Source organism: Canis lupus, chromosome 4, assembly GCF_048164855.1.
Source record: "Canis lupus baileyi chromosome 4, mCanLup2.hap1, whole genome shotgun sequence".
NCBI lineage: Eukaryota > Metazoa > Chordata > Mammalia > Carnivora > Canidae > Canis > Canis lupus.
In genome coordinates, this window is record NC_132841.1 from 12,086,456 (window position 1) to 12,114,394 (window position 27,939).

The 27,939-nt window shown below is 35.9% G+C and overlaps 1 protein-coding gene and 1 long non-coding RNA gene across 9 annotated transcripts in view; one reads left to right on the forward strand and one right to left on the reverse strand.

Annotated features, from left to right (window-relative positions):
- The window catches only part of LOC140631861 (uncharacterized), a 280,039-nt gene extending 257,422 nt beyond the window's left edge, over nt 1–22,617 (reverse strand). For 2 of the 7 annotated variants that reach the window (XR_012029383.1, XR_012029381.1), the window contains exon 1: nt 22,387–22,609. This is a non-coding gene — a long non-coding RNA (uncharacterized lncRNA). Of the gene's footprint in view, nt 1–22,386 lie in introns of all 7 variants that reach the window. The other 5 variants (XR_012029380.1, XR_012029382.1, XR_012029379.1 and 2 more) reach the window with 5 other exon arrangements.
- An 80-nt stretch (nt 22,618–22,697) lies between these two features.
- The window catches only part of PHYHIPL (phytanoyl-CoA 2-hydroxylase interacting protein like), an 81,466-nt gene continuing 76,224 nt past the window's right edge, over nt 22,698–27,939 (forward strand). Inside the window, exon 1 of one of the 2 annotated variants that reach the window (XM_072823166.1) lies at nt 22,698–23,077. In XM_072823166.1, the coding sequence (XP_072679267.1) occupies nt 22,972–23,077 (106 nt within the window). In that variant the 5' untranslated portion in view covers nt 22,698–22,971. The remainder of the gene's footprint in view (nt 23,078–27,939) is intronic. The other variant, XM_072823170.1, reaches the window with a different exon arrangement.

A 27,939-nucleotide genomic window follows, 5' to 3' on the forward strand; every position in this document is an offset into this window, starting at 1 on the left:
CTGTTAGAATAATGATTTGATGGGACTGTTTTCTAGAAATCAGAAACTCATACAAACTGCCTTCACTTCACTTGACCATTTTACTCTTCTCCCAGACAATTTCTGCTAAAATTAGAAAATAATTAATTGAGGTGCCTGGTTGGCTCAGTTGGTTAAGCGTCTGCATTTGTTTTGGGTCATGGTCTCAGAGTCCTGGGATCAGGCCCTTGATGGGCTCCCTGCTCAATGGAGAGTCTGTTTCTCTCTCAGCACACCCACCCCGCCTTGTGCTCTCTCTCTCACTCTCTCTTTCAAATAAATAAATAAATAAATAAATAAATAATCTTTAAAAATGACTAATTATTATAACTACTTTTACCAGAATACCAAACTCATTTTTCCTTAGTAAGTAAATAGTTATGTTAAATTATATTTGCCATTTAATGAATACTTACTCTGTTCCAGGTGCTTTATTTCATGTATCAAATTTTAGTATATGTCACTCTTACCATGTGTGCTGTAAGTGAAAACTATGTAATTCTAAGTGCTTTCAAATATCAAAATGGTGAAGCTGAGAATCTACCCCAGAAAGTCAGATTCCAGATCATGCTTTTAATCATTGATACACACACACACACACACACACACACATGCAGTTATATACTTAATTTTCATAATAACCCTGCAAGGTTAGTTATCCACAATTATAAAGTGAGGAAACTTAGGCAGAGAGAGGTTTAGTAAATTTCTGAGGGCCATCTCCGTAAGAGTAGTAGATCTTAGATTCAAACCTAGGCTTCATTGATCTCTTTAACAAAGCACATTGCTTCTTGTATAAATTTTTTATACTAATTAAAGCTTGCCAAATAATGGCAAATAATTATTGTATCAGCTTTCTAATGACAAAATAATTCTACATAACAAACAACACAAAACCCCAATGAATACATTCTAAAAATGTATTTATCTCACATGTCCATGTAGCTCTACTTAGTTGGGCTGGGCTTGTTCATGCATCTCTACTCAACAATAGATCAGGTAAACAAATTTCCGATCCTGACTAAGCTGACTTGCATGTCTCAGAATTGGTTAGCTGTCAACTGGTTTAGAATGATATTAGTTACAATGACAAAAGCAATCTGGCTCTGCTCTCCTGAATATGCTGTAATGGAAATGGCAGAAGTTCAAGAGAAAAAGTAGAAATATGAGATTATTTTTCAAGCTTCTGTTTGTGTCATATCTGCTAACATCCTATTGCTCAAAATAAGTCACTTGCCTGGGTCCAGAATAAAACTGGGATGTTGCAAGGTTACATGGTAAAGGGGATGGATTCATGAGAGTGAAGTATTGGGACCATTATAGTCATTGTCATTGGGACTAAGTAAGCCATAGAATTTTACATTTAGTTGTATGTAAAAGCTGATTACTAAACTTTCAGGAGTTTTGTGATCCAGTTTTTAAAACATTAGCTTGAGATCAGCCCATAGTGAGAGTATTTATGCATCAAAATAATCAAACACTACAAATCAGGGCTTTGTAGAGTCAGTTTACTAGCACACATTATATGTATCTCAAAATTTTCAATTTAATGCTTCACCTATGTATAGAAAATTTCAAGTGATTATGTGATCAAGTTCCATTTTTATTTTACATCAAAGAAACAATATAGGCATTATGATCAGGTTGCTATTTTGTTTTCTTAGTTATTTTCTATGTATGTAAATAGCCTGAAATTAATGGTTCTAAAGATAGATGACTCATCATTTCTTAAGCAGGTACAGTAAGAATAGTAATCAAGTAAACAAGGAAATTACTTAGAGTCTAAAGATTCCAATTTGCTAATTTTAAGGGTATTTTAGCTCTCATTCATTCTGTGTTTTCAGCAAATCTGCTGTAGATAATCCCAGGGGCTGCATCAGGTCATAGAATCTATGAATTTTTGTAGAAAGTTGAAGCTGTAATTTAGGCTAACCTAGAGTCACAGATCTTATGTAGAGTTCCTTCTATCATGCAAAGGGTTTGAGTGTAGGTGTGTCTTTTTCATAAGAAATAAAATAAAATTCATTCTATTTCAGATACAAGTAAAAAAGTGTTTCACTAGCTGAAACTGATGAAGCTGGGAATGTGAAATGCAAATCTTTATAACCTTTTAGCCATTCCCCAAGTCTCTGGTATCCCACCTGTGTCACCATCAAATAGAAAAGAGAAATTGTTGCCAACAGGCCATGATTTAAGGAATTATGCAATACTAGAAAGAGTTGAAAATAACTATGTATTGATGTTTTTCTTTCCTCAGTAGGTAAGGAAAGTGTGAAGTGATTCTTTCTCTGTGAAAACTCTAACAGTAAGTGATGATACTGTATCTAACATTTCTTTCTTATTAAAAAAATGAAAACACTGGATTTGAGTATATAAACATATGTTCTCTCTCTCTCTCTTTTGTATAATGTAAAGGTAAAGACTATGCCTGAATTCAAACTATTTCCATTCAAATTTAAGCTCTGTGGCTTTGAGCAAATATTTAACATTTCTAGGTTCATTTTCTTCATCTGTAAAATGAGGATAAAAATAGTATCTACCTCATAGGGTCATTATGAGTATTAAAAAGAAATAACACATGAACAGTACTTATTACAGTGCCTATAAATTCTCAGAAAATGTGTGCCATTGTTATATAATATTCAAACCATTTTCACTCAAGTTAATTTTTAAAAACTAATTAGTTGGGATCCCTGGGTGGCGCAGCGGTTTAGCGCCTGCCTTTGGCCTGGGGTGTGATCCTGGAGACCCAGGATCGAGTCCCACATTGGGCTCCCGGTGCATGGAGCCTGCTTCTCCCTCTGCCTATGTCTCTGCCTCTCTCTCTCTCTCTGTGTGACTATCATAAATAAATAAAAATTTAAAAAAAACTAATTAGTTAACTCAAAAATTTTAATCATGTTAGTTGTCATTATTTAAGATGTTCCTTTATTTCTCAAGGATTTGTTTGTTACATCAGTACACTTTAGGAGTGTAAAGATATCGTCCGAGGAGGGAATCAGCAGCTCAGTCAGTTTCAGGGCAAAGAAAAGAACCTCTCATTTTAGCTTTGAAGTCCATGTATACTAATCTATACAGAAGTGCATATAATAAGGACCATAAGTGATACAGATATCACTTATAATAATTCTATATCCCTGAAATTATAGGACGTAGAATAGGCCTAAGTGTTCTTAACAATGGTCTTTGTTTTAGTTATCTTTTAACTAGGCAAAAGTTAGCTGGATTGGAAATATTTGTGTTTTTTATCTTTTAATACGTATAATTTCACATTGAGGTCAATGAGAAAATGTGAATTGCTATCTCTTGTTGGTATATGCCTGACAAAATTCCAGATGACATATGGGAAAAGATAAGAGTGAATGGTCCTGGCAATGGAATCTGATTTACTATAAAAGGTGGTCTTACAATTTTATAATGTATTAGGCAGAGATACAAAGACTGATTATATTTTGTAAGCATAGAGTTTAATTATACAGAATAGATCACTGGAAATCTCACATGTACAAAAACATACATATCTCAATGAAAAATGCACTGAGGTAAAAATTGGCAATTGAAAAGTTATATTCTGTAGAATGATTTTATTATACAGTGCTTCTATGTAGAGCAAATATGTAAGACTAGTGATATTATTTATAAATCTCTTTGAGAAATAATGTGCTGTGGAAGTATTAGGCAGCATCTGCAAAACAGATCCAGTTTATTTCTCCAGGCAGTATTTGAGGACAGGAGTAAAGAAGACAATGATTGAGGTTATAGGCATGAAACTGGTATACTTCTAATTAATATAAATATATATTCTTATATATATATTTATATCTTATTATAGAATATAAATTTATTCTTATATTTATATTTTAATTAAGAGAAATATGACTAATATTTATACTGATGGAAGATTAAATATCCTCAGACACTTTTAACATAAAAGTAATGGAGGGACACTGGGTGGCTCAGTGGTTGTGCATCTGCCTTTGGCTCAGGCCATGATCCTGGGGTCCTGGGATCGAGTCCCACATCCAGCTTCCTGCAGAGAGCCTACTTCTCCCTCTGCCTTTGTCTCTGACTCTTTCTCTGTGTCTCTCATGAATAAATTTAAAAAAATCTTTAAAAACATATAATAGCCATGGAATATATTATTAGAAAACAGTATCATATAGTTTTAATTTTAATTTAAAAATGAAAACTTATGACACAAATATGTGGAGGCTAAACAACACACTACTAAACAACCAATGGACTAATGAAGAAATGAAAGAAAATTTTAAAAGTATATGGAGACAAATAAAAATAAAAACACTATGGTCCAAAATCCTTGGGACACAGCAAAAGCAGTTCTAGAGGGAAATTTAAACTGATACAGGCCTACCTCAAGAAACAAGAAAAAACTGAAATAAATAATCTGACTTTATACTTAAAGGAACTATAAAAAGGAGGACAAAGTCCAAGGTCAGCAGAAGGAAGGAAATAACAAAAATCACGGCAGAAATAAATATAGATTAAAAAACAATAGAGAAGATCATTGTAATCAACAATCTGGTTCTTTGTAAAGATAACAAAATTGGTAAACCTTTAGTTAGACTCATCAAATACAAAAACAAAAATGAGAGAGAGAGAAAGAGAGAGAGAGAGAGAAAGAGAGAGAGAAGGGGAGAGACAGAGAACTCCAATAAAATCAGAAACAAAACTAACAAGTGACACCACAGAAATACAAAGGATTATGTGACTACTACAAAAGTTTATATGCTAAGAAATTGGACAACCTAGAAGAAATAGGTAAATTCCTAGAAATACACAATCTTCCAAAACTAAATCAGAAAGAAATGGAAAATCTGAACAAATTACTATTAATGAAATTGAATTGGTAATGAAAAAATTTCCAACAAACAAAAATCCAGGACCAGATGGATTCACAGGTGAATTCTACCAAACACAGAAAGAAGAGTTAATACCCATTCTCCTCAAACTAATTTAAAAAAAAAATAGAATAGGAAGAAAAGTCTCCAAAGCCATTTCACAAGGCCAGCATTAATCTAGTACCAAAGCCACACAAAGGCCACTATCAAAAAAGAAAACTATAGGCCAATATCCCTAATGAACATAGATGCAAAAACCCTCAACAAAACATTAGCAAACCAAATTCAACAATATACTAAAAAGATCATTAACCATGACAAAATAGGATTATTCTGGGGATGCAAGGATAATTTAACACTCACATATCAAAGTGATATACCACATGAAAATCATATGATCATCTCATCATAGTATTGGCAGTCCGAGCCATAGCAATCAGACAAGAAAAAGAAATAAAAGGCATCAAAATCGGTAAAAAAAAAGTTAAGCTGTCATTATTTGTAGATGACATGATACTATATATAAAAGCACTAAAGACGCCACCAAAAATTAGAATAAATGAATTCAGTAAAGTTGTAGGATACCAAATTAATACACAGAAATCAATTGCATTTCTTTATTTATTCATTTATTTATTTATTTTTTTATTTTTATTTTTATTATTTTTATTATTTTTAATTTTTTTGATTCCTTTTGAAACATTTATTTATTTGAAAGAGATAGAGAAAGAGAGAATGAGTGGGGGAGGGGCAGAGGCAGAGGAAGAGAGAGGGAATCTCAAGCAAGCTCTCTCCTGAGCATGGAGCCTGATGTGAGGCTTGATCTCATGATGCTGAGATCAGGACCTGAGCCAAAACCAAGAGTCAGGTGTTCAACTAACTGAGGTACCCAGGCACCTCCAGTTGCATTTCTATACACCAATAACAAAGTAGCAGAAAGAAAAATTAGGAAAATAATTCCATTTATAACTACACTAAAAAGAATAAAATACGTAGGAATAAACTTAATCAAGGATGTATAAGACCTGTACTCTGAAAACTATAAACCATTGATGAAAGAAGTTTAAGATGATGAAAACAAATGGAAAAAATATTCCATGCTCATAGATTGGGAGAATCAATATTGTTAAAATGTCCATACTACCCAAAACAATCTACAGATTCAATGCAATCCTTATCAAAACACTAACAGCACTTCCCACAGAACTAGAACAAATAATAGTAAAATCTGTAGGTTACCAAAAGATCCAGAAGAGCCAAAGCAATTTTAAAGAAGAACAAAATTGGAGGTATCATAGTCCCAAGTTTCATGATATACTACAAAGCCATGGTAATCAAAACAGTATGGTATTAACACAAGCATAGATACATAGGTCAATGGAACAGAATAGAAATCTCCTTTTAACAAAGGAGGCAAGAATATACAATGGAGAAAAGACAGAATTTTCAATAAATGGTGCTGAAAAAACATAACAGTTACATACAAAAGAATAAACTTGGACTTTTCTAACACTATACACAAAAATATACTCAAAGTGGACACAGGCATAAATGTGATACCTGAAACCATAAAATTCTTAGGAGAAAACATAGGCAGTAATTTCTTTGACATCAGCCTTAGCAACATTTTTCTAGATATGCCTCCTCAGGCAAGGAACAGAAAATAAAAAATAAACTATTGGGACTACACCAAAAAAAAAGTTTTACACAGATTAGGAAACCATGAACAAAATGAAAAGGCAACCTACCAAGTGGGAGAAGATATTTGTAACTGATATACCTGATAAGGGGTTAATAAAATATGAAGAACTTATAGAACTCAACGCCACAAGCCCCCAAATAATCCAATTTAAAAAATAGGCAGAGGACCTAAATAGACATTTTCCCAAAGAAGACCTGCAGATGGCAGACACATGAAAAGATACTCAATGTCAAAAAATGCAAATCAAAACCACAATGAGATATCACTAACACCTGTCAGAATCAAAAAGAAATAAGTATTAGTAAGAAAGTGGAAAAAAGGGAACTCTTGTATACCAATGGTGGGAATATAAATTGGTGTAGCCACTGGAAAGGAAACTGGAGAAACAGTACGGAGGTTCCTCAAAAAATTAAAAATAGGGTTTTCATTTTCTATGGGTAAAATATGCAGTAGTGGAATTACTGGATCATATCGTCATTCTGTTTTTAATTTTTTGAGGAAACTCCATGCTGTTTTCCACAGTAGAGACACCAATTTACATTCCACTAACAGTGTGTGAAGGTTTTTTCCTCCACATCCTCACCAACACTTGTTATTTCTTGTGGGTTTTTTTTAATATTATTATTTAATATTTAATCATTCTGATAGGTATGAAGTGATATCGCACTGTGACTTTGATTTGCTTTTTCTCAATGATTAGTGACATTGAGCATCTTTTTATGTGTCCATTGGCCATCTGTGTGTCTGAGTATTTACCCACAGAAAATAAAACCACTAAGTCAAAAAGATATATGCACTCCTATGCGTACTGCAGTATGAGATATGGAAGCAACCCAAGTATCCACTGATAGATGAATTGATAAATAAGATGTGATATATAGATATCTATATCTATATCTATCTATATCACACAATGGAGTATTAGTCAGCCATAAAAAAGAATGACATCTTGCCATTTATGACTATATGAATGGGCCTAGAGGGTGTTACGATAAGTGAAATAAGTGAGGCAGAGAAAGACAAATATCATATGATTTCACTTATATTTGGAGTTCAAAAAAGAAAAACAAATGAGCAAATAAATAAACAAAAAGCAGAAACAGTACCATAAATACAAAGAACAAACTGCCTGTTACCAGAGAGGAGAAGGGTGGAGGGATAGGCAAAATTGGTGAAAAAGGAGAAAGAGGCACAGGCATCCAGTTATGAAATGAACAAGTCACAGAGATGAAAGTTGCAGCATAGGTAATAAAGTCAGTGGTATTGTAACAGTGTTGTATGGTGACAGATAGTAGCTGCCCCTTGTGGTAAGCATCGCATAATGTATAGACTTGTCTAATCACTATGCTATACACGTGAATTAGTGTAACATTGCATGTCAACTGTATTTCAACTTAAAACAAATGAAACTTAAATTATGAGAGGTAATCACTCAAGAGTTGCATCAATATTCAAAAGCCCCGATTAGAAGAATAGCACTTGCCAGAACAAACTGAATGATCATCATAGACAAAACAAAAAAAAGACTTTAAATATTAGCCTTTTTAATAATATAGAAGTATTTTAGTATACATTATATTATTTATGTATTTAGTATACATTATATTAAATGAAATTTAAATTGTCTATATAGCTGGCTTCATTACTCATCATTGTTAAATTGCCTCTGCACTCACAATAGTCATCCTCTTGCTCACTAAAAGGACCCAATCTAAAAGAACGTATCAGGCATGTCAAGATTGAACCATTTAATCAAACAGATTTTTTTCCTGATACATCTACAGAAAAAAGAAAAAAATGTTTTTAAGGGTAAGATGAATGCTTTTGTGGATCCCTCTACAGATTAAAATGGTTGACTCAGCAGCAATTTGAGTACAGTGTAGCACTGAAAGAAGCAACCTGATGCCAAGTTAGTTTATTGTACTTAACAGCACTCAGGACAAGTGTTTTATTCACATAGATTTCCCCTACCTGAAATTCATTTTCCCTTCTTTGTGCTTGCACAGCACATGATTTCTTCCTCTCCTACATCATTTACCACATTTTACCTTATTCTAAGCTCTACTTTTTTGTGCAAAAAGTTGAAACATCAATACTTATAAATATCTTGAGAAGCATTTTAAGGTTTTCTATTTCTCCCCTCCTTCTCCATATATCCTTCTCCTCTAAATCAATACTCTAGATTACATGCTTGCTACACGGAATGCCAAGTATAGGTCAATTTGAACCACTATAAAACAAACCAGCAACATGGAAAACGAAAGAAGAGTGAATTAGGATGAAGGCACAATGCCATATGTTATATATTTATTTAGTCTATACACTGGCATGCTAGAAAATTGTAAATGTCTTTCTTTATGACAAAAAAATGTTTATAGTATATACCATGTCATGAAAGCAAGTTACTTGTATGAATTTGAGGTCTTTTCAATGGCAGTAGACTAGTATATTCTCATGAATAAATTTAATCTCAAAATGAAGTCTTTTACTTCTCTGTTCCTATTACTTAGTGACCTACACATAAAATGTACTAAAAATCTTTGTTAAATTACATTACTCAAACCAATGGTGTTACATCTGATGATTTTAGTCTTTAAGCTAATGATGTGGCAAACTTCCCCTTTCTACTCAGTATCCATAGGCCACTACCATTCAAAATAAGAAATTTTTAACTGACTTAGTGTTAGCTATCTTTGTTTAAGTCTGAGGAGTTGAGGAACAGAGGGCAGATACATCTATCTAGTCAGGGGGAAGAGGATAAAATTGAAAGTCTTAAATTATCTTATAACCAGCTGTGTAAACAATTCTACAAGTCTATCCTTTCAAATCATTACAGGCCATTATCTGGATAAAGGTTTCAGTGAACTATTGGGACTTCATCAAGATATAAAACTTCTGTACAGCAAAGGAAACAGTCAACAAAACTAAAAGGCAACCTATGGAATGGGAGAAGATATTTGCACATGACATAGCAGAAAAAGGGCTAGTATCCAAGATCTATAAAGAACTTATCAAACTCAACACCCAAAAAACAAACAATCCAGTCAAGAAATGGGCAGAAGACATGAACAGACATTTCTCCAAAGAAAATCTACACATGGCCAACAGACATATGAAAAAATGCTCCACATCACTTGTCATGAGGGAAATACAAATCAAAACAACGAGATATCACTTTATAATGGTGAGAATAGCTAAAATTAACTAGACAGGAAAAAACAAATGTTGGTGAGGATGTGAAGAAAGGGGAACCCTCTTACACTGTTGGTGGGAATACAAGCTGATATAGCGACTCCGAAGAATAGTATGGAGGTTCCTCAAGAAGTTAAAAATAGAACTACCTTATGACTCAGCAATTGCACTACAGGGTATTTACCCCAAAGATATAGATATACTGAAATGCAGGGGCACCTGCTATGACCCAATGTTCATAGCAGCAATGTCCACAATAGCCAAACTATGGAAAGAACCAAGATATCCTTCGACAGATTAATGGACAAAGAGGATGTGATATATATATATATATATATATTATCAACATATTGTGATATCAATATGATATATATTGATATATGTCAATGTGATATATATCATAATATATCATATATCAACATTTAGCTATTATGTTATTTTTAAAAAGGAATATATATATATTATAATATATATAAATATTAGCCATCAGAAAGGATGAATACCAGGATGCCTGGGTGACTCAGTGGTTGAGTGTCTGCCTTTGGCTCAAGGTGTGATCCCGGGGTCCAGGGATCGAGTCCCACATTGGGCTTGCTGCGAGGAACTGGCTTCTCTCTCTGCCTATGTCTCTGTGTCTCTCTCTTGTGTCTCTCATAAATAAGTAAAACAATCTTTTTAAAAAAGGACAAATACCTACCATTTACATTGACTGGATGGAACTGGAGGGTATTATGCTGAGTGAAATAAGTCAATCAGAGAAAGACAATTATCATATGGTTTCACTCATATGTGGAATATAAGAAACAAGGCAGAGGATCATAGAGGAAGGGAGGGAAAACTGAATGGAAAGAAATCAGAGAGGGAGACAAACCATGAGAGACTCTTAACTCTGGGAAACAAACTGAGGGTCACTGAAGGGGAGGTAGGTGGGGAGATGGGATAACTGGGTGACTAGGTGATGAACATTAAGGAGGACACATGATGGGATGAGCACTGGGTGTTATATGCAACTAATGAATTATTGAAAACTACATCTGAAACTAATGTTGTACTATATGTTGGCTAATTAAATTTAAATAATAAAAAAAGAAGTGAGACTACAAGAGCCTTGAAATTGAAATCAATATATCCAAATTAAGTTTGCATCTGAGGTAGTAGAAGAAAAAAAAATCATAGGTTTTGGCCCCTACTTTTGGCCTCATCCATAAGAAGGTGAGACCAGTTAAGTATCATTTGTACCATCTACTACCATAGGTTCACAGCCTTATGAAGATGTGTGATGAAGTAATTATGAGCTGGTTTTAAGAAACTACCATGGTTTCAAAAAGACACTCAAAAAAGTATTTTAAAAGTATATAAAAAAATAGATACTTCATTTGTTCATGTGACACCAGAAAAATCAGTTTAAATACATACTGATATATTTCTTGAGGCAAATAGTTGTTTGGGGTCACATGTAAAGACATCTTTATTTTTTATTTTTATTTTTTTTAAAGACACCTTTAAAAGAGAGAAATAGAGGAGCTAATGAAAGCCTATAATGATTATACTGAGATATATACTGAGTATTATAATACTTTTGTCCTCTTCCCCTCCTCCTTCCCCATCTTATAAGGACACTTAGCTATTATTATGTTATTTTTAAAAAGGAAAAAAAAAATAAAAATCTAGGAAGAATCATTGATCCATAGATGTAAGATGATAAAATTATATGTAAAAGAAACCAGTGCAACAGAATGTCAAGTATGGCAATAATGAAACTAATTGTGCCTAGTCTGTCTTAAAAGCTGAATTTTCCAGGTGATAGCTTCAACTTTAACTTGGTATTTATATCATTCTGGTACCTTGGAGTATTCAGATATTTTCTGTAGGCCTACTGTCTATGTAGTATCTCTGTACATATAGTCTGTCTCTGACTATGTTTGAAGATTCACTCATTCATTCACTCATTCATTTTAGAGAGAGAGAGAGAGCTGGAGGGAAGGTCAAGGGAGGGAGAGAGAATCTGAAGCAGACTCCTAAGCATGGAGCCCCACACAGAAGTTGATCCCAGGACCCTGAGATCATGACCTGAGCTGAAATCAAAAGCCAGATGCTTGACTGACTTAGCAACCCAGGTGCCCCAGGCTAAGTTTGATTAAGGGTGCATTATTTATTTCTCAGTTTTGTGATATCCTATACAGTCAAACCTCTATTTTGACTGAATAACCTTTATGTGGAGGAAAAAATAAATGCAATGTAGGATATGCTGTAACAAAAGGAGTGTTACATGTGAGACCAAAGAAATAATCTCATTATTATAGCATCATCAAATGAATCCATATAAGACTGTGAGGTTTGTTCTGTGAATATCTGAAATAAGGCTTCTTTATTGCATTTCATAGACTGTCAACACCTTCCACACCATGGAAGATTAGCCCATGATCTGTCCCACAAAATGTGTGAACCTACAGATATTTTGTGGTTATATGACACTTATCATAAAAAGAAAATCTTATTACCAAGCTTCATGACATATCCTGATTTAAAGGTCTTAAGGACCATAGAGTAATCAAGAGACTACATAAAATGTAGCTACACTGCAGTAGTTGTTCCATTTTTTATGTTATGCATAATTAGCTTAATATCATCTGTGATTTGTAAAAATGAGACCTGTAGGCATTTCTTTCAGCTTAGAAATACAAAACTTCAAGAAAATTGTCATGAAGAATAATAAATGTAATTTACTGTGAAGGACTTTACAAATATGAATAGCCATACACTATCAAATAATCAAAGAACATTTTTAATGTGAGCAAATTGAAAATTTATGTAAAAGTACTTATTTATAATTAAACAGTTCAGATGAGTTGCTCTATTGTTATCAGACCACCCAAATCAGTTCTGGGTATTATGTTTTAAGAGGGAAATATATAATTTTAGAGCATATTCAGAGGAAAACAAGGACTCATCCTTTGAAGCAAGCTGTGGTACTTGGGAAGAGGCAGACTGGAGAAAAGATGAATCAAGAGAGATACAATGTTTTGAATCATTTATATATGGCTGTCATGTGAAGCAGAATTATCTGTTCTCTGTGTCTCCAGGATAACAGTGGGAGGAAATTTTTTATTTCATATACTGTTGACTCTGAAGCTCTCTGTAGATAGAACAGGCTGCCTCAAGAGGAAATAGATTTGTAGTTGCTAGACATATTCACACACAACTTGGCTTAATTTTTGTGGAGAGGTTTCAAATATGGGAAAAGCAATAGTAAAAATAAATCTTTCACTTTTTGAAGTATTTAACACCTTTATGAATATTATAAAATGAACATGAATACATATTGGAAAAACAGTCTCATTTACGTGTCCTAATGATGACAATTTTATTAGGAAGAACAGGAGGTGATACAGGCCTACCTAACTAATTTTAAAGTACTTTGCGAATATTACAGTTTTTACAAATTGAAGGCTTGTGGTAACTCTACCTTACGCAAGTCTATCAAGATCATTTTCCCCACAGCATTTACTCACTTCATGTCTCTGTGTTCCATTTTGGTAATTCTCACAGCTTTCAAACTTTTAAATTATTATTATATTTTTATGATGATCTGTGATCAGAAATATTACTACTGTAATTATTTTCAGAAGCCACAAACCATGCCTATATAAGAAGGCAAACTTAGTGGATAAATGTTGTGTGTTCTGATTGCTCCACAGACTGGCCTTTCCCCCATTTCTCTTCCTCTTCTTAGGACTCCATATTCTCTGAGACAAAGATGGATTAAAATCGGGTCATTTAATAACCCTACAATGACTTCTAAGTGTTCAAGTGAAAGGAAATGTTACAAATCTCTCATTTTAAGTCAAAAGCTAGAAATGATTAGCCTTAGTAAGGAAGGCATGTCAAAAGTAGAGATAGGCCAAAAGTTAGGCCTTTTGTGCCATAGTTAGCCAAGATGTGAATGCAAAGAAAAGGTTTTTGTAGGAAATTAAAAGTGCTATTCTAGTGAACACATTAATGATAAGTAAAGAAATAGCCTTACTGTTGATATAAAATTTGAGTAGTCTAGATAGAAGATCAAATAGCTACAACATTTCTTTAAATCAGAGCCTAATCCAGAACAAGATCCTAACCCTCTTTAATTCTATGAAGGTTGAGGGAGGTGAGGGAGCTACAGAAGGTAAGTCTGAAGCTAGCAGAGGTTGGTTCATGAGGTTTAAGAAATTAAGCTGTCTTCATTACATGAAAGTTTAGGGTGAAAAAACAAGTGCTGATGTAGAAGTTGTAATAAGTTATCTAGAAGATCTAGCTAAAATAATGCATTAAGGTGGCTACACTAAACAAAAGATTTTCAATGTAGATGAAACAGTCTTCTATCGGAAGAAGATGTCATCTGGGACTTTCATAGATAGAGAGAAGTCAATGCTTCAAAGGTTCAAAGAACCTACTGATCTTTTTTTTTTTTAGAGAATAACACAGCTTGTGACTTAAGTTGAAGCCAGTGTTCACTTATTATTCTGAAAATCCTAGGGTCCTTAAGAATTATGCTAAATCTCCTCTGCCTGTGTTCTATAAATGGAACAGCAAAGCCTAGATGACAGCACATCTGTTTACAGGATGGTTTACTGAATATTTTAAGCCCACTGCTGAGACTCACTTCCCAGGAAAAGAAGATTCCTTTCAAAATATTACTTCTCATTGACAATGCACATGCTCATCCAAGACAGATGGACTTTGCGATGGACAATGAGACAGATAGAAATGGACAATGAGATTAATGTTGTTTTTTGGCTGCTAACACAACACATTCTGCAGCCCATGGATTAAGGAGTATTTTAGCTTTCAAATCCTATTATTTAAGAAATACATTTTGTAAGACCATACATAGTGATTCCTCAGATAGATCTGGGTAAAGTCAATGGAAAACATTCTGGAAAATATTCACCCTTCTAAATGCCATTAAGAACATTTGTGATTTGTGGGAAGAGGTCAAATTATCAACACCAAGAGGATTTTTAAGAAATTGATTCCAGCTCTAATGGATGACTTGCAGGAGGTCAAGACTTCAATGGAGGAAATAACTACAGTTGTGGTAGAAATAATAAGAAAACCAGAAATAGAAGGGGATCCTGAAGATGGGACTGAATTGCTGCAATTTCATGACAAAACTTTAATGGATAAGGAATTGTTTTTTATGGATGAACAAAGAAAGTGATGCCTTGAGATGGTATCTTCTGGTGAAGATGCTGTGAAATTTGTTGAAATGAGAACAAAAGATTTAGATTATTACATACATTTAGTTGATAAAGTAGCAGCAGGGTTTGAGAGGATTTACTCCAATTTTGAAAGAAGTTCTATTGTGGATAAAATGCTATCAAACAACAATGCATACTATAGAAAAATGGTTTGTGAATGGAAGAGTCAATCTATGTGGAAAACATTGTTGTCTTATTTTAGGAAATTGCCACAGCCCTTCCAACACTCAGCAACCACCACCTTGATCAGTCAGCAGCTGTCAACACTGAAGCAAGACCGTCAAACAGTGAAAAGATTATGACTCACTGAAAGTTCAGATTATGGACAGCATTTTTGATCAATAAGCACTTTTTAAGTAAGGTATTGTATTTTTTAGACATATTGCTATTGCACACTTAATATAGTATAGTGGAGACATAATTTTACATGTACTGGGAAACAAAAAAATAATTTGACTTGCCTTATTGCAATATCCCCTTTATTGTGGTGGCCTGGAACCATACCTGCAATATCTCTGAGATATACCTAGAGTTGTGTTGTCTCCACGGCCTTCACTATTTCTAGTTGAAGCCCCTCCTATGAATAGCTACTGGCTAATTTTATGATGTCTTCTCCTCTTGCTAAAATTAGTTAATGAAAAACAACTCTCTTTATCTGCATTTTAGGATAACAGCAATAACTTGGGGTAGGGAGAAATTTCGGCATGGACAGTGTCTCTATATCATCACAGAAAATCTAACAGCCACTCAATAGTGTGTATTGATTTCAAATGTACATACATACATACACGGTACTGAATCATCATTTAGTGGATATTACTGAGTAATCTTTTTATTTTTTTCCCTATTTTCCAATAGGTTGTATTTAAAGTGAATAGAAAGAATTAGACCATTTCTGTCATTTGATTGATAATACCAGGGAACCACATCTGGTTTCCTCCATAGGTCATTAGCATTGGACTCACAGAGCTGTTTTCTGATGAGGATGTATTTTCAGAGATGTGCATACAGTCAGTTTAAAGAAAGCTAAAATCCAATTGTAGTATTATGAGTGAACAAATCATCTTCTAAAATATCAGAATAATAAAGGACTTCTTTTGTGATTTTAAATAATCTTAGAAACACAACATCATTCTCTCAAATCCACTGTTTCTTTTCCACTACGAATTCTACTTTTCTAGTCTGTATTATTTCTTTCCTGCACTATAATTTCTTAAACTCCTGTCTTCCTCCATTCCATTCATCCTATGAAACATGGGAAAATTAATCACATAATACTACTTTACAATTGTCATATACCTGCCCAAAAAGCTTTGGTAGCTCACAGTTAACTATAGAACAAAAATAGGTAGCCACTGTAATTTATTGAGCAAGTTCTAATTAACAAAATGTTTTAGTGGGTTGATTTTCATAGCAGTGTAGATGAAAGAAAGGAAGTAGGAAGATTATGTACATGGTAATTTCAACACTCTGGTCAAAATGATGAAAATGTAAATGTGATAGTAATACCTCCAAGTCAGGGAGAAAAACATGGCCGTGAAATATTGCAAAACTTTAATTGTTTTGAGGATAGTCTGATTTAAAGAGGAAAAGAGAAAATCAGAAAGCTGTGTGACTGGGTGACTAAGAGGATACTGCTGCCAGTCAGTATAGTGGAAAGAAAGTTAGAAAAGGGAACCAGTTTTGGGAATGAATTAATTAGAAATGGTTATGGGAATGTAAATAAAAATGTTCCTTAGTTGGGGGGATCCCTGGGTGGCGCAGCGGTTTAGCGCCTGCCTTTGGCCCAGGGCGTGATCCTGGAGACCCGGGATCGAATCCCACGTCAGGCTCCCGGTGCATGGAGCCTGCTTCTCCCTCTGCCTATGTCTCTGCCTCTCTCTCTCTCTCTCTGTGACTATCATAAATAAATGAAAAAAAAATAAAAAAAAATGTTCCTTAGTTGGAAGTAGGATAATGACTTTTGTTTATAGTTATGGACTTGAAATAGGAATTTGATAATAAAGGTGAGAATTTCAACATTAAAAAGACATTAAAATTCATGGAAATGCATGCATTCTCAGAGGAAAAGGCTTTAAACAGGGAAGAACATAATGTCAGAGGTTGAACTTTAAAGAACACCTACACTCAAGAGGGCAGCTTAGAAGCTAGAGTTGATAAACATTAAGCACACATGTAGGAAGAGATCCAGTAGAGTTCAGTGCCACAGAAGTTCAGCAGAAATAAACTGTTAAAATATCAAAGAGTATGCAGATGCTAAAAGGCCTGTATGTTGGTGATGTGAAAAATCTCACCAAATCTAAAGACGACATTTGAAGAGTAAGAATCAGAGTGGTGGAGACAGATGATAAATTGTGTAAAGATTAAAAAGAAATGGAAGCAATGAATAACAGTTTTATAGCACTGCACAATTTATAATGGGCTTCTTACATACCTTAGAATATTAAGAAGTTAGATAGTAACTGTTTGGTTCAAGTAAGATAAATTTTAAAATCAAGGAGATTTAGCAATGTTTAAAGATTAAAAAGGGGAAAGAAAAAGACTGAAGCAGCTGGAGGGAGTAAAAATAGGAAGCTTACAACTCTATCCTGCATTACACAGGCAGTGAGTGTAAAGTACAGATGAGAGAAAGAAAAGTAGCGAGTTTTACCAGGACCAACTGAGCTAAAGATAAGGACAAATGAGAAACCTCACTCTGCTTTTATTGTTTTCTCCAGGAAAAAAGAGAGAGGCAATCTTTTGAAAATGAGAGCAGAACTGGGGGTTTCAAAGAGAAACAGTCCAGGATAGTTAAATCGTCAAGCAAGTTTAATTTTAATAGCATAAATTTTGGACCAAGTCATCATAGTTCTCTACCATATCTCACAACTGTTTGATGATATAGAATTAGAGATGTAGAAATCAAATACTGGAAAGAGATTCAATATTGGATATTTGCTTATGAGCTTGGCAAAAATCTACCATGACATAAAATCAAAGCAAACAAAAATGACATAATTTATAAGGGCTCAATACACTAAACCATAAATCTATTCTAAATACAGAAGTTCTTAATGTTTTTAAATAGCTATTAAAATATTTCCAGAAGTTTTTACTGTAAAATTGGCCAGATATATTTTCTTAATGCTGTTCTTAGTGTTCCATAATAATACTATTCTAACTCTGTGAGATGACTTATAGCTCATACAACACTTGCATACGCACTATGTCATTTGATTTTCACAAGTCAGGCACAAGTTGAGTCAAGATAAAGAATTCAGATTATTTGAGTTGCTTTCAACCTTGTCAATCATGAGTTTTCTTTTGCCCTACCATTTATGAGGGCTTAGGAAAAAACCATGGTAATGTTATAAAAAGAGAGAAAAAAATACTCCTTCTTTTATATATATATATATATATATATATATATATATATATATATACACACACACACACACACACACACATATATATATACACATACATACATACATATATATATTATATGGAGTTTGCTTCTACCTATGGTTTTGATTCTCATTCTCTGCCTTTTGCCTAGCCATAAAAATTTGAGTTGTGCCTAATGCTGTGGGTTATATAAGAATGACCTCTGCACTTACAAGCTTATTGAAAGGACTTTGTGACCGTTTTTCTTTGGGTCTGATAATATTCTAGGCAGTTGCAGCAATATAATTAAACACATTCAAAGTACTGAAGTTCAGTCAAATAATTCAACAAATTTTACTGAGTATCTTCTTTGTGCAAATACTATAATATGTGCTTAAAATTTATATCACTGGGGAAATAAGAACTGTTCAAGGAATAAGTATAGGTTTTACATGATAGCAAGCTGTGTGAGCAGATTGATATCTCTGTCAGAAAACTAATGTGCTCCTGGGCTGTGTTATGTCTGGCATATAGAGCAAAGATGGTGATAGACTGCTTGTTTCCCTTTATAGTCTTAATATCTTTCCATATCATAGGTATGTTCACCCACGAACTCTTAGAAAAATTAAATCTATCCAGAAGGGAGGGCCCAAAGTGGTACAGGGGCTCAAAGCAATGTAATTATCAGAAATGTTTGGAAGAACTAGGAGTATTTAGTCAGAAAATTGAATATGTTTGGGCAGCAGAAGAAAGAAGGATTACCATTATTGTGTTTGAATGACAGAGGAGAAAAATGAAGGCCCTTGTATTGATCTTATAGGAGGCATGTTTGGGTTCAGAATGAGTAAGATTACTTCATGAGAATTTTAATTTACTAAATATTAATAGACAGTTTCTCGTCAGGGATGTCAACATTGTGTACAGGATTACATTAAGATATATTTAAGGTCCTTTTCAAATTTGAGCCTGATTATTCAGAGATTTTTGGCATAAGGAATAATCTTTATAGAGAATGCACCATTTGAACTGGACTTTGAATAGTAATATTTTGGCTGTAATAGTGGCCACCTCAAGCTACAAATGATGTAAGTATATGAGGATTGCCATTACACTGAAACTTAGATATGAAAAGAAAAGGTAGAATTTTCATTTCATCTAAAGCTTATACGGTCATCTTCATGAAACATCATTCACTAATACAAAGGGGAAGGTAAATATTGTATTTTTAGTCAAATCTAGGAACCTAGAGTCAATCATCATTTTAATCAGTATTTTATTTACCCCCTCAGAGTAAAATCCATCTTTTTAGGTAAGATCCTCAGTCTTTCAGGTTTTTACCTTTTCCCCTACATTTTATTTTAGATGGTATTTGGGACTATTAGTACAATAGAGCTTCCATGGCCTTAAAGCACTGGGACAAAGGGTCACTGGATTTGAATAATGTCATTTGCCTTCCTCTGGTCTCTGTGGTGACATCCCTTCTATGCCTGGTCTTTCACTTGAAGTTGGTGGCTAGAGAAACTCATAGTCTGTGTTTTCTCAGTTTGGTCAGGTCCTGGTAGCCATCTCTAAGACTGACAAATCTCATCTTCTTGTACTCTAGACTAGTCTAGAAGGTCTATTCTGCAGTTTTTGCTCTTAAAATAAGGCTTCACAGCAGGTTGGCTAGCTCTCAACTCAACTACCCTCTGAGTATACAGGAACTTTCAACAGTTCTGTAAAGTAAATTCCTGTCCTCCCTCTGCCTAACAATGATGCCTTGAATGATTACATTCAAGATTACTTGAATGTGGTCCCCCTTAGCCTGGCCAGGTGTTATCATTCCAAAGATCTAAGAACTAGGGCAGAAATTTCTGTCCTTGAGTTTACCTCTACCTATCTGGATATTTCTAAAGCCACAACCTCTCATCTCACATCCTCAATGTGTGAATGAGTAAAAAATGTTGTTAGTTGCCATCCTCTAGCATTTCTACCTCTTTTCCATTATTCTCTGAGACAAAGAGAATAGAATTTTCTCTACTTTACCTACCTCATAGCCACTATCTTCCTTATACCGAACTCTGGCCTACGCCATTATTGTGGCCTGGGATATCCTGTCTTCACTATGGGATAAACTGTATCATTTTGACCACTAGGCCCAGCCTTGATATGTCAAACCATAAACATCTATTTTCATCTTTTGACAATACCTTGATTTGAAGCCTACCAATTTGCTTAGAAAAATCTTATGCTGAATGTCAAAACTCTTTGTTTTTTATTTCTTATGTAATAACCTACATCCTTAGCAGAAAGATGCCTTGGATTGAATAAGTATTATACCCAGAAATTCACATCAGTATTTCTTAAAACATTACCCCCTTTTCCCATTACACAAATATTCTGGCCCACAAATCTGAATCATGCTAATTTCCCATTTAAAGATTTTCAATAATTTCTTGTTCCCTTTAAATAAAACCCTTTTAAAGACTTTCCTGACCAACCAGATTAGTTTAGGACCCCTGTGTGTACTTCACAAGTTCCCATGATTCCTCTTTCATAATATTATAATTTTCCCTTTTCAATGTCTATGTTTCCTAATAGATTGGAACTAAAAATTCCCAACTTCCAGCATATTGTCCATGGACATAGCAGGTGTTTAACAAATATCTGCGTGAATTATAGCTTTAATTTCATATATGAGTTATATTTCTCACCTGTAAATCAATAAATTGGTAATCTGGTTTGCACGGTTCCTTTTGAAATCTGTAAATATGATACTACTCTGAAAGATGAACCCACTGTGGCTTAGCTGACAATATCAATTTCTATTCCTCCAGAGCCAGGTTTTAGAACACAGGAAATTCACCAATAAGTGCCATCTTGTCAAATTTCTTGACAAGTAATAATTTATCCTCTCCTTGGGGACAACCCTACCCTGACGCAAGAATTCTCTCAAACTACAAGAAGGAGATCCATCTTCATTAATACCTAAGTTGATAATGAGGACATTTCAGTTTAAAATACCCAATTATCTTCCACAGATTTTTATCCCCTTGCAGGTGTGCCAAGTTTTCTCACAAGCTTATTTTACCTTCAGCTGGTCCTTCTGTTTTATGAAGTTCCAATTAACTAGATTTAGTCATGTTGTGGCTAGAAGGATATGACGAGAAAGGGTAGCATATAGCAATCCGTATGTAAATTGTTACTTTATTGGATAACATTTACGTTCGAAATTGGGAAAATCAATAAAAAGGAACCTTAATTTCTAACAAGCACACACACTGAAAAAAGAAGAGAGTGGGGCGGACACTATTTTGATTCTAAGACAGCACAGCGACTAAAAACGATTCCAAAGAAGCAAATGGCAACAGAGGTCAATAGGCTGTGACCTACATCTATTTTATTTCAAAAACATTTTCACCTCCACTAAGTGCACTGCAGAATGTTAAATGCCATTAAAAAGAATGGGCAAATTTAAGGTAACTTGAGGAGGCACATTTCCCATTAGGAAAGGATCTTTCCTTATCCATGAGGTCAGTCAGGTGCTTTTCTTCCCCCTTCACTGGCGGCCAGAACAAAGCCCGGCACGCAGTAAACATTTAATGCTTATTCGTTGAATGAATGAATGAATGACTGAATGACTGAATGACTGAGGCAAGCTAGACCGCGATGGCTGAAAGACTGAGAGGCTGTCAGCCCCGAAGCACACGTGCTGTCTTGCCAGCAGGCGGGCTGGCATCTCCTCATTCCCTCACCTTTCTGCCACTTGTGAATTCCCCTGTCTGCCCCTCCCTCGGGATGACCAAAATTCCGTCCCTACACCCGCCCCTCCTCGGTCAGTGCGCTCATCTCTCACACAGACGCAGCTGTTTCCGAGGAACGCCCCGCTGCGCCAGCAGGGCCCGGGAGGGGAGTCGCCCGGGAGCCTGAGCGGGAAGGCACCCCGCGCGCCCCGGAACCCCGAGGCCCCATACAAAGGATGGGGACCCGTATCCTTCCCGTCCTTCACGAAACCCAGTCTTCTCCCTCTCACCTCCCCATGCAGGCTCCCCAGTGCCAACCTGGGTCCGGCTGACCCTGTGACGAGGGGAAGGAGGCCAAACCACCCTCACCGGACGAGAGGGCGAGGCGAGCGCGCCGCCCCCGCAACCGCCCGCCGTTTCCGCGCGCTCTGCCGTCCGACACTTCGCGCGGGAGTTGCGTGCGGGGCCTGAGGCACTAGGGCAGCAGGGGGCGCGTGCGCGTGGAAGGGCGGGGGAGGAGGGCGCCGCGCGCCAGCAGGTGGGCGCGTCCTCTCACGCGCGTGCGCGCGCCGCGCCTTCTCCCTCACGTTCCCCGCGCGACGCGTCCCCTCCCCGCCGGGAGCGCGCGCCTCCCGCTCTCGCGCCGGGTCCCTCTCGGTCTCTCGGAGCCCCGCACTCTCCGGAGCTCCTGCCCCGGTGTCGCGTCGGCCGCGGCTCTCTAGCCCGGAGGCTCAGCCTCGGCGCGTCGGAGCCGGGTCTCAGGCCTCTTCCACTCCTGCCGCCACTCCTCTTCCCTTTCCCGCTCTTCTCTCCCACCCGGTCCACCGAGGGAGCCTGGATACGAAGCAGGCAGGCTCGAGAAGGGAGTTGGAAAAATGGAGGTGCCGCGCCTGGATCATGCCCTCAACAGCCCCACCAGCCCCTGTGAGGAGGTGATCAAAAACCTCAGCCTGGAGGCCATTCAGCTGTGCGACCGGGACGGTAAGAGCGACGGGGGCTGGAAGGAAAGGGGCCGAGCCGGCGGCCAGGCGCCGCGGCCGCCCCGACTCTGCCGACCCTGCTCGCCCCGGCGTCAGGGTCTTTTGTTGTCCCTCCGTACAAATAAATACAGGTGGGGCTCCTCTCGGCTCACCCTCCCTCCCCCGGAGGCTAGCGACAAAAGGACCCCGGGGCCGGCGCGTCGGCGCGGAGAGTCGCCTCGGTCCCCGGCCGCGGCGCGCCCGCCGTCCTCGCCGCCTGGCCCCGCGCCGAGGGGCTGCCCGGGCGAGGGCGCCGTTCCCGCCCGCCGCTCCTGCCCGGGACCAGGCGTTTCCGACGGTGCCGCAGTCCGGGTTTCCAGGTTCTACCGCTCTACCGGAACCGAAGGCGAAACGCCCTCCGATTGCTTCTGGTACCCCTCCTTCTCCTCGCCACCGCACACGCTAGTTAGCATTTCCAGCCCAGAAACTTATCATTTCCTTTTTAAACCTCTCCTCTTCAGACTCCCCCACATTTATTGGTCTTTTTATGCCCTCAAAGAGGGATTGGGATGACGGTTCTTTCAAGAAGGGGCGCGAGGGGTGGGCGGGGGAGTGCGTTTCAGCACCAAGGACAGCCACAAGCTTAGTGATTTGGGGCTGTGATTCAGAAACTGTCAAAAAATCTGTAAAGAAGTGGCCTCGTATATTTGCTGTGGTACAGAATATGTGGCGAGTACTAACCATTGTGTCCCGACATTATATAGCTTATTCTTATTGTTAAAGTTGGCAGTCTCGGAAAGAAGGAAGTGGTTGAACACGGGTTTGAGCGTTAGAGAGAAGCTCACACTGTGCAATTTGGGTAGCTTGTAGTGCTTCTGTGTTATTTGGAATAGTTGGAGTCCGTGCTATTTCAGTAATGTGGAATAAAACTTCATTTGTTGAAAAGAAGTCATCTGATTAGTAATTGATTGGCCAAATAATTGTAAAATTGGACCTCTGACAAGGGAAAAACAATTTACATGTTGTCAGGATGACCCTGAACACTTCTGGCTATAAATGGAATCAGTGATTAACAGCGTATGGAGACGATGATTTAAAAATATTTTTTAGCCAAGGTTATGTAGAAATACTAATGTGCTCACAATAAGGCCATAAAATTTATCAGTGCGTTATCCAAATACAGAGCAAAGGTCTTGTTTCCAAAGTCATTTAAATGATAACTTGGTGAGGCATTGCTAAACAGTATAGTTTAGGACAACTGAACACTGAATTTCTGTTTATAATAAACTTAAGACAGAATAATTGACCTTTGAAAACAAAGCCACTTTAAATAATTTCTGAAAAAGGTACAGTGTGAACAAGTAAATACTCTTGCAAAAGCTGTTTATAATTCCTTTATCCTTAGATTACCATAGTAATAGGTGCATATATTTATGGTATCTGAAAAAATGTAATCATTTTGCCATGCCATATGTAGACTTGTATTATTAGACTATTAGAAATTATTTTTAATATACCACATAGGAAATCACATGAGTTTTAGTTTATTTATGAAATGACTTTTTCTGGTGTTACCATTGTAAATGCTTTGATTTTCCTAGATTGGTTTGACAGAAAACCAAGAATCTAGTAAAAGTAGATTTTCATTTACTTCAGTGATTTATCAAAAGCTTATTACTATAGTTAATGGAAATAGGCAATTCATAGTTGCTCTTCAGAACCCAGTAATCTTAATTCTTAAGATTGCATTTACCACATTTTCAAAGATATTAGGGAAAATTAAGTTGTTTTTTGTTTTTATGAAGTTTACAGAATTGGTGTAGAGGAACAAAACTAATGCTGCACACATATATGTGGTCTCTTCTTGTAGAGTCGTAGCTTTTTTATTTTGGTAATATTTTTTGGTTGTTTCAGTTCACATTATGAATCCTGCAAAATGAACAAATTATGTAACATTTAATGGAGGGGGTGCTGGCACTTAGCAGCATCTATGAAAATTACTTATTTGAGGCTTCTAATGATTCGTCGTAGATTAATAGGGTTTCATTTTATAAAATGTATCAACAAATACAAAGAGCTAACTCTTCTATTAAAAAAACATGTAAAAATTAGGAATAGCTTGGGTAGAGATGTCACTAAATGCCTAACTTTTTATTTTGTGACTTTGCATGTCAATTCCAAAATATATAGGTCTTTTTTTTTTGCAGAACAATAAAAAAAATGTTGCATTAAGTTTGTCAAGCAGACCTTATTTATCATACTCTTATACTGAGAAATTTTCAGCTAGGTATTATTTACTCCCTTCTCTCCCTCTCAGGTCTCATTCATGTACTAAATATATAACAGAAAGATTAGGATGTGGCAGATGCGCTGTAATATGCTTAAGTACATAGTGAGTGCTAAATTTTCATAATTTTATGATTGTAAAAGTACGTGTCTTGTTTGCTTTTTACTTTTCTCTATTCTACTATGAATTTGGTGATAAATGAGCTCAAATTAATTTCTTGGAAGTAGAATAGGAGAAAATATTGTTAGAAATACATTTCCTTTTACTCTCTCCACTTATAGGTGTTTTAAATTTTACAATGCTTTGCATATTTCATCAACTAAGAGTTATAGTTGCTGGTAAACTGTCTTTCTTATGTTTCCTTGGTTTGTACGTTTTTTCCTTTCACTTGCTATTTTCTTATAAATTGATCCATTTACATAATTAGCAATAATTCGAAGTATTTCCTTTTTTTGATAGTTTCTCCAAGTATTTAACAATTGAAAGAATATGGAATAGAATCCAATGGTCATATAATTGGGTTTTTTTAATTAGGCAAGATGGTTCTTCTACACACATGTTATTTATCCTAGGCATGTGTGCTTTGGTTGATAGTAGATGGTCCCTGCCTACATGTTACTTGTGGTTCAAAATGAGGATCTGAATAGACTTCTATTAGGAAATCTCTGAAGATATGTTGTAGATCTAGAACTTTCTGTAATTTCTGTTGCAAATAGAGGAGTGCTTCTGTTCCTCCATCTCTGCTGTGCTGAAGTATCCTCAAATTGCACGTATGATACACTTTAATTGAAGATTTTTCCAAAGAAGTTGAAGGAAGAAAACATTACTCATCAGGAAGCATTGATATTATGGGACCCCGTTTCCAGTTTTCACATAAGATACTTCAGACCCTAACTGACCTGTGATGAGACAGAAGAGCGCCCAACCCCACACATAGAACTCCGCATTACTTCTACTTCTCTTCATTATTCTTAAAATCATGTATGTGTGTGTATGTGTATATAGATATGATCTAACTTATACATGTATTTTATGCACACACACAAGCTTTCCTTGCTGAAAGGGAAAGATATATGCATCCATCTCCCTGCATTCTTGCTATAATAGTAAGGAAGAAAATACAAAATTAATTTGTTGTATAGCACTTAAATCCACACCCAAGGCTTCCTAGGTTTAGCAAGTATTATTTCCATGATTATTTTATGACTGCCTAGATACAGTTTATGGAGTTTATGATCCTCTTCAACAAGGGAATACATTTTAAGGAAAATGCAGGGAGAGAACCTGACAGATTCCCATGTGTTTGTGTATAACAATAATTTTGTGAAGGAAAAGAAAACAAGGTTTTCTTTTTTTTTTTTACATATTAAAAAAATTCCTTTTAATTTTGATTTTGTCATACCTACTTAAATTATAAAATCAGTTGTGACTTTTTTATGATTACTGATATGTGAATTAAACAAATTTTAACTTTGGAAATATAACACAGAAATGCTTACTAGTTAGCACAATGCTGTATTAAATAATCCTTAAGGACATTTTCTGAAGCAGATATCTAGAAAGAGTACCAATAACTGTTCCCTTTAATAGTACAAAAATACAAGGTAATCATTGCTCAGTCCCACTGACATTCATATACCATAGTGGCAATAGCATTTTAGAAACAGACCTCTGACAGAATATTGGCTCTTGATAGATATATTACCTTAGTCAAATTACTTAACCTGTTTTTAGCTTTAAGCTGTATCATGTAGAATGGTTATAATAATGTCAAGTCTGCAGGATTGTTAAAACCATGACATGAAGTATTCTCTGTCATTTCTTATAATTCTTGACACAAAATAGAGAATAATTATTATTGTAAGTGGATTATTATTCTCCACATACGTTGAGTTTAACTACTGCTTTTTATTTATTTATTTATTTTTTGTCCAATGTTTAGATCTTTGTTTTTCATTTCAGTTGTGTTTTGTTGACTCAGTAAATCCTTCTTATGTCACTTCATTTTCATGAATAGACAATGGAAACTGTAAATTCTTAATTAAAAAAAATAGTCAACTTTAAAGCCCTAGTTACGATACTATATCTTTTGCTTATATTTATCTATCCCATCATAGTATCTTTGTCAGCCTTAATCCTAAAAGCTTTTTTCAGTTTCTACTTCAAACCTACTGTTTGCTGCATTTCATGTGCCTTATACCCCTGATACCTGCTTTGGCTAGGTATTTGTATCAGAACTTTCTATTCTTGATTTAACATTTTTTCTTTAGGATTTTTTTTTCCCTAAGGATAAATATGTATTAGTGCATGTGACCTCTGGATTCATTTCTTTGACCCAGATATGACTATAGAGACGGTGTAAAATTTTAATTAGTGAGCATGGAACACAACAAAAAGAAAAGAAAAACTAAAAGAAACAAACAAAAAGCTTTAAAGTCATCAGATTGTGTTAAACCAATTCATATTCTTGGTAGGGGTTCTAATTCATTCCCAGAGAAAATGAAGTTATTAGAGTAAAAGTCACATCAAAGAATTTGCAACCAGACTCCCTCCAGTGGTAGAATTACTGATATGTTATAAGTAGTAACATTGGCTAC